Source organism: Protopterus annectens, chromosome 5.part1 (genome assembly GCF_019279795.1).
Source record: "Protopterus annectens isolate FY-2018-M chromosome 5.part1, PAN1.0, whole genome shotgun sequence".
Lineage (NCBI taxonomy): Eukaryota > Metazoa > Chordata > Ceratodontiformes > Protopteridae > Protopterus > Protopterus annectens.
Window position 1 is genome coordinate 424,155,728 of NC_056736.1, and position 6,606 is coordinate 424,162,333.

General features: G+C 40.0%; 1 protein-coding gene across 1 annotated transcript; it reads left to right on the forward strand.

Annotated features, from left to right (window-relative positions):
• Positions 1 to 311: 311 nt before the first annotated feature.
• LOC122803296 (olfactory receptor 2AT4-like) lies at positions 312 to 4,112 on the forward strand. The gene is made up of 2 exons (XM_044072867.1): positions 312 to 334; positions 3,182 to 4,112. The coding sequence occupies exons 1-2, from the start codon at positions 312 to 314 to the stop codon at positions 4,110 to 4,112; spliced, it is 954 nt and encodes a 317-aa protein (XP_043928802.1).
• Positions 4,113 to 6,606: the final 2,494 nt, after the last annotated feature.

Consider the following 6,606-nt stretch of genomic DNA (forward strand, 5'->3'; position numbering starts at 1 on the left):
TATAACTTTCTATCAGTCTGTGCTGCTACCACACCTGACTGTTACTTCCTTTCCCCTAATGTTTATGCTCACCATCTGCACTCCTTTTATACTGCTTACTAACTTCACTTCCTTCTTCACCGTTCTCATTGTTACCAGCTTTGGCTCTCCGCGCTTTCTCTCCTGCATGTTTCTCTAGTTTTCTTACCCCTGCATTCATTATATCTACCTGTTCCTGGCTGGAGAGGTGTTTACTGAGGCCAGGAGGGTGGCTCTGGTAGAAGATATAGATATTAAAGACAGGAATGTTTCAGGCTCTATCACAGGTAACGATGAAGGTATGTTCGGGTAGAAAGTAATGAGGTAAAAGAGATGGAGAAGAAACTAATATAAATGTTTGGGCAAACAAAATCCAGGAACATTTGAAAAGGGTCAAAAACAAGTGGTAGAGAAGAATGAAAGGGATCCAAATGAGCTAAGTCATATTATGGAAGGATGGAGTAGATCTAGTGACTAGATAGAGAATGATGTTAGAACAGGGAAATAATGGCACAGGAATTGAAATGGCGCAAATCGAGCAGGTAAGAATTTTGCATGTGACTAGAATATGAGTAAGTGACACTAAAGAAGAAATTTGAGAAGACTGGGGTATCTCAAGAGGCCATTTAATTAATCACAATTAAAACCTCCCTTATTTACATATATTAAGCCCCTTGTCACACAACTATAAAGGGAAGAGAAGATACCTGAAAATGACTCGCACAACTGTGATCTCACAAATGGACTTGAACAATGAAAAACATTTTGGGGCCTGCAGATGTAAAGAACTGGGATGAAGAAGACTGACGTCTGGAATTTATTTCTTAAAAGGTAGAACATCCTAAACAATAAATACAAAACGGAGTAAAATGAGGGATTATACTGATGCTGGAGATACGGAGAGAAGAAGCTGAAAAGACGAAGAAGATAATGAGCGGTAAGGTAAAACAGTTTGATAAACATGAAGACGTACTGCAGGAAAATAAGAGAAGGTGGACAACAGTAGTGAAAGAAACTTTGTAAAAAAAAACTGTTGGGGAAGTTAGAATGGAAGAGTGGATACAACTACACAGAAGTGGAATAGCTAACAGCAGACCATTATTATGAACAAGAATAACATTAAAGATTCAAAGGGGTAGATACCCTAGCGATTCAGGATTAATGGGAGGTATAGCTACTGATTAACATTGCATAAAAACAGTGATAATGACATTTAATATGAAATGCGTTTTAAGTATATGACATAAAAATATTTAAAACAGATTTTTTTAGCCCAAAAATTTTAATCACAGTCAACAAATGTAAACAGAAATATAGCTAGTCAGGCAGACAGATGAACAGGTACACGGATAGATTGCTAGATAGATAGTTGTATAGACATAATCTACACGGTCATCTTACCTTCATAATAATTTGTGTTCTGTTTTTGCCTCAAGTGCCTACTGACCATCAGGCACTCTCTCAGTCAATCAGACCATTCATCTCCACAGGTGAGTGATGGCCAGGAAGGGTTATTATTCAGTTATCCATCAGCGGTGGTTCAATTTTATTTTCTGTTTTGGCACCATTATGCACGCAATCAGCAAAGCATCAGAGAAGGAGCATGCAATGGGCTGTCTGTGGAGGTTGTCCCTCACTTCTGCAATGGACATTGTCACCAAATAGTCATGTCCCTCCCCCACTAGTGCAAATGATAGTCTCACTAGTCTCCAACAGGGAGATCACATCACCCTGTGTCCTTCTGAGTGCATACAAATCCCTTCTTCCCCTATGATAGGTGAGCAAGCACATCCTTTTACTCCTCTCCCTTTCTTGGTTCATCCAGTGCTGGGGCTAATATTCAAACCCCAGTTTCCATCAGGGCTTCATCACTCTGTGCCACACAAGCAGCCATTTACCTTCATGATTACTTCATTTAGCTGCATACAGAGGAAAAAAAAGCTGTTGAAAGCTTAAGTTAATTTTGCTGTTCTATAGAATAAAGTAAAGGTATATACTTCTCTCTGCTCCAGGGTTAATTTACACTACCTCTAATCATGCTGCTGGTCTGGATTCATAAGAAGTATAGCTGTGTATATAGCGAGAATGTGTGTGCATTTATGTTTTGTGTATCTTCATCCATGTGAATGTGTGTGGTGTGGTGTGCCTGCTGACTGTTGAGCCTTCCCATAGTCAGACACAAGTAGCTAGTTTCCCAACACTAGTAATTTCTCCCATTGTAGAGTGAGAACTGTCCAGATAGTGCCATCATTCAGACAACCATAAGGGTTCTTTGTGCTTTTGCTAACTTCCCAGCAATGTGGGCAATTTCTACTAAATACTACCATCCCAGACAGATGTAAGAATGCCTTCCCCATGTGAGTCTTCCTTTCTGCACACCAGTATTGAAGGCTACTGTCAAAGGTTTGGCTTGATGATTATAATGTCTACCGGTAGGCCGTGCCTTTGCTTTATTGCCTCTCTTCAAAGACATCATGGCAGTGAGTGCAGACCCTAACCCCTTGCAAAGAAGAACACATCTATCCTCCACTGTCACATCTGTCATACACCCAAGATGCTTTTCAAACTTGGTTCACCTGGGCAGTAATGAAGGTTTATCAAATTTGGTTAGTAGCTGCTTTCAGGCACTGGCACTGACTTTTGGGGAACTATAGCTGCTGAATATGAGTTTGCAAATAATAAGACACCTGTTCTTTGTAACTGAGAGTGTGGCCAGATATTCTCTGTGTATTCAGAAGAGCACATTTTTTGCATATCTAAAAACATTGTCACTTGATGAGAGTAGAAATTGCTTACAAACTTTGGAGTGAATGTGAGCAATAAGGCTATGCAAATAACTTGCTTAAACATTGTATAACTCTGTAGTGTTATTTAGCAAAATATTGAAAGTAAGGCAGTCATTTTGCTGCACGAAGTCCAACTTTTCAAGACATTTATACATTCATTAATTGAGATGTAGAGGCTGTACAACAAAGAGAGGTTGTGAGTTAAAAATCGTCAGTTTTGACCCTGATATATTGTGAATGTTTTGTGACTCACAATGCAACATTTTGAGTTTAGTCTACAAAAATATATGGCCTACTACTTTGTTTTGCTAATGAAAGTTATTTTTTTTTTTAGGAGTACAAATAAGTTACTGAATTATGATGGGACTTAATAACAGCGAAACTCAAGTCAGTGAGTTCATACTTCTTGGATTTCCATACCTGCCTGGCTATCAGCCAGCCTTATTTGTTGTCTTTCTCGTGGTCTACCTTATAATACTTTCAGGAAACACTACTATACTGATTGCAGTCATAATGAATCAAAAACTACACAAACCTATGTACTTTTTTCTTGGTAATCTGGCTGCTGTAGATATGTTGTTTACAACGACAACCATCCCAAAGATGTTAGCACTCTTTTTAATTAATTCCAACACCATTTCTTTCATAGCATGCTTTACACAACTAACTGTGCTCCATATCTTGGGACTTTTTGAATGTTTTCTTCTAGTAGTGATGGCCTATGATCGCTATGTAGCAATATGTAACCCTTTGCATTACATGTCCATTATGAACAATAGATTTAACATTCTGATAACAATAAGTAGTTTTACTGTTGCATCGACTGTTATTATTTCACTAGTTGTATTCACAGTGCAATTTCCATACTGTGGACCAAATAAAGTTAATCACTGCTTTTGTGATCACTTCTTCATTTCCAAGCTAGCTTGTGCAGACATTTCTTCTATTATCATTTCTGCAGCTTGCATTCTTGTCTTATGTATTTTTACCCCATTCTTACTTGTGGTATTGTCATACATCAACATCCTAAGGACTGTGCTAAAAATGAATTCTGCAGCAGCACGTCAGAAGAGTTTATCTACTTGTAGCTCTCATTTAATCGTTGTGGTAATATATTACCTATCAATTGTAGTAAGCTATTCATCTTACAGGACAGGTGATGTGTCTGATGACATCCATGCTCTAGGTAGCATTTTATTCACAGTTTTAGCTCCTGCACTTAATCCAATAATTTATGCCCTCAGGAATAAAGATGTCAAAGAAGCCATCAAAAGGTGTTTAAATACAAAAGCAATACTTTCTAAATAAATAAATAAATAAATAAATAAATGTTAATTTTTCTTCTTCATATGATGACAAAACCGTAAGATGTTAGGAATTCAGTTGAGTGAAGTCTACAATACAGGTAAATATTTATAATACCATCTACTATAATTGTCAGAGCATCTGCAAAAATATTTTTTTTCTTGACAAGTTGTTTAAATATGTACATGACTGAACATTTTAGAAATGAATTAAAACAGTAGCTATACTGCTGATCATATAATACTGTATATAGTACTGACTTTCCATGTTGACGTGCTATATTTTTGTTCCACTATCTAATTTTCCTTATTCTGTATGGAAATTTTCTTTATTCCCTGAACATTATTTATTTCAATATTGTTAGTTAATAACTATTGCTGTGTGTTCTTAGATGTACTACAGTATATTCAAGCTTTTCTCCCTGGGTCACCACTGAAAACGGGCTTCTTGCCCAGTTGGACCTTTCCGTTAACAAATGTAAAATAAATAAATAAAAATATACCCAAGAGTTGGGCTACATATAAGTTTGCTTGTTATGTCATACATCCTTAGTGTATAGGGGAAGCAAGATAGTACACAAAAAAGCAATGGTGTTATTCATAAATTACATCAATGGCTGAACTAACAGAACTGACAGCTTATAGTGCAGGATGGAGTTTTTCTATATCATTTTGCCCCCTCCCATGCCTTGTGACCATCAAGTTCCCTTTCCTATGAAACTTGAAGCCATTCATTCTGCTTTGGTGAGTATCAGCAATGGAAAGTAACTGCTGTCAGGAGGGGCCATTATCCAAGCAGCCATAGGTTCATAGGTTCATAAGTTTATACTAGGCTATCTGCCCTAAGGCATTTATAAGCCTAGCCCAAATTTTTGTGGCTTACGCCACCCCTTATATGAAAAAATACTGTGCCCATTAGTTTGTTGTGCCTCTGTCCAGCAGTGACACAGAGATGATTCCCGGGGTAAACCTACGATCTCCCATCCACAGGTCTAGATTTCTCTTGAACAGAGTCAGCGAGGTGCTCTGCCTCACATGGACCGGGATTTTATTCCACAGCATAGGGAGTCTGAGTGATAAATCTATCCCTCCAGCACGTCCTATTTATATCCGTGCTAAGGTTTAAGTCGCTTGCTCTAGTGGTTTTGGTGGATTTGGATTTTTTGAGGTGGAGCATGTCCATTAATTCCGGGTTGGACATGGCCTTGTATGTCAGGCACATGTCACCTCTGAGCAGATGGTATGCGACTGAAAAGAGCTGGAGTTTCTTCAATCTGGCAGCATATGACAGATTTTGGAGTCCCTTTAGCCTTTTGGTGAGGAACTTTTGGGGTCTCTCCAATTGCTGCAGATGTCGGGTGAGATACATCCCGAATGGGGCACTGTACTCGATCATTGGTCTGATAAGTGAAGAGTACAGGGGAACAATGACCTCACTAGATCTGGATGTGAATCCCTTCATGATCAGGTGGGCAATGTAGAAGGTCTTTCTAACCACTTTAGCAATGTGAGTGTCAAAAGAAAGGCCACTGTCAAACTGGGTCCCCAGGTCCCTGATAACCTCTTCTGTGCTTAGTGGATTGCCACCTATATGGTAGCTTGGGGTTACCTTGTTTTTCCCCGAAGGGTATGACTATACATTTTTGGCGTTTAACTTCAGGCCATGGCTCTGGCACCAGCTATCTGTTTCCGTGAGTCCCTTCTGAAGGATATCCGTGTCCGATGCACTTTCCACTATGGCGCCCAGTTTGCAGTCGTCTGCAAACTTTGTCAGCCAAAGTCCTCCCATGTTGGCCTGTACTTCTGAGAAGTAGATGCCAAACAATAGGGGGCCAAGGACCGAGCCCTGTGGGACACCACTTGTGACCGGCTTGGAGTCTGACACAGCGCCAGCAACTCTAACCCTGTGGGTTCTGTCCTTAAGCCAGTTTGCAACCCATCTTGTGACATATGGGTTTACATTTAAGCTGGTAAGTTTTTCTACAATACCAGAGTGGGGTATTGTGTCGAAAGCCTTTGCAAGGTCAAGGTAGGCTGTATGGACTGCCTTTCCATTTCAATGGCCTTGGTGACTGTTTCGAAGAAGTCGACCAAGTTCAAAAGGCATGATCTTCCCTTGACAAAGCCAAACTGGGTCGGGTCCAATGTCTGCAAGTCCCCTATATCTTTATTTATGAGCTCCATTATGATCCTCTCCATAGCTTTGCAGACTAGACTTGTTAAGCTTATGGGGCGGTAATTACCAGGGTCCGTGAGGCGCCGCCTTTGTGGAGTGGGACCACAGTTGCCGTACGCCACTCCTTGGGCACATATCCTGTGGTAAGGCTGAAATTAAACAGCTGCCTTATGTGCGGGTTTAATTCCTCATTTAGCTCGTGTAGCACACAGCCGGGGACACCATCCGGTCCCATTGATGCTGTGTTTTTAGCTTTAGAGAGAGCAGCTTTCACCTGCGCATATGAGATGTCTGGGAGGCTACACTCAGCTGGGATAGTTAT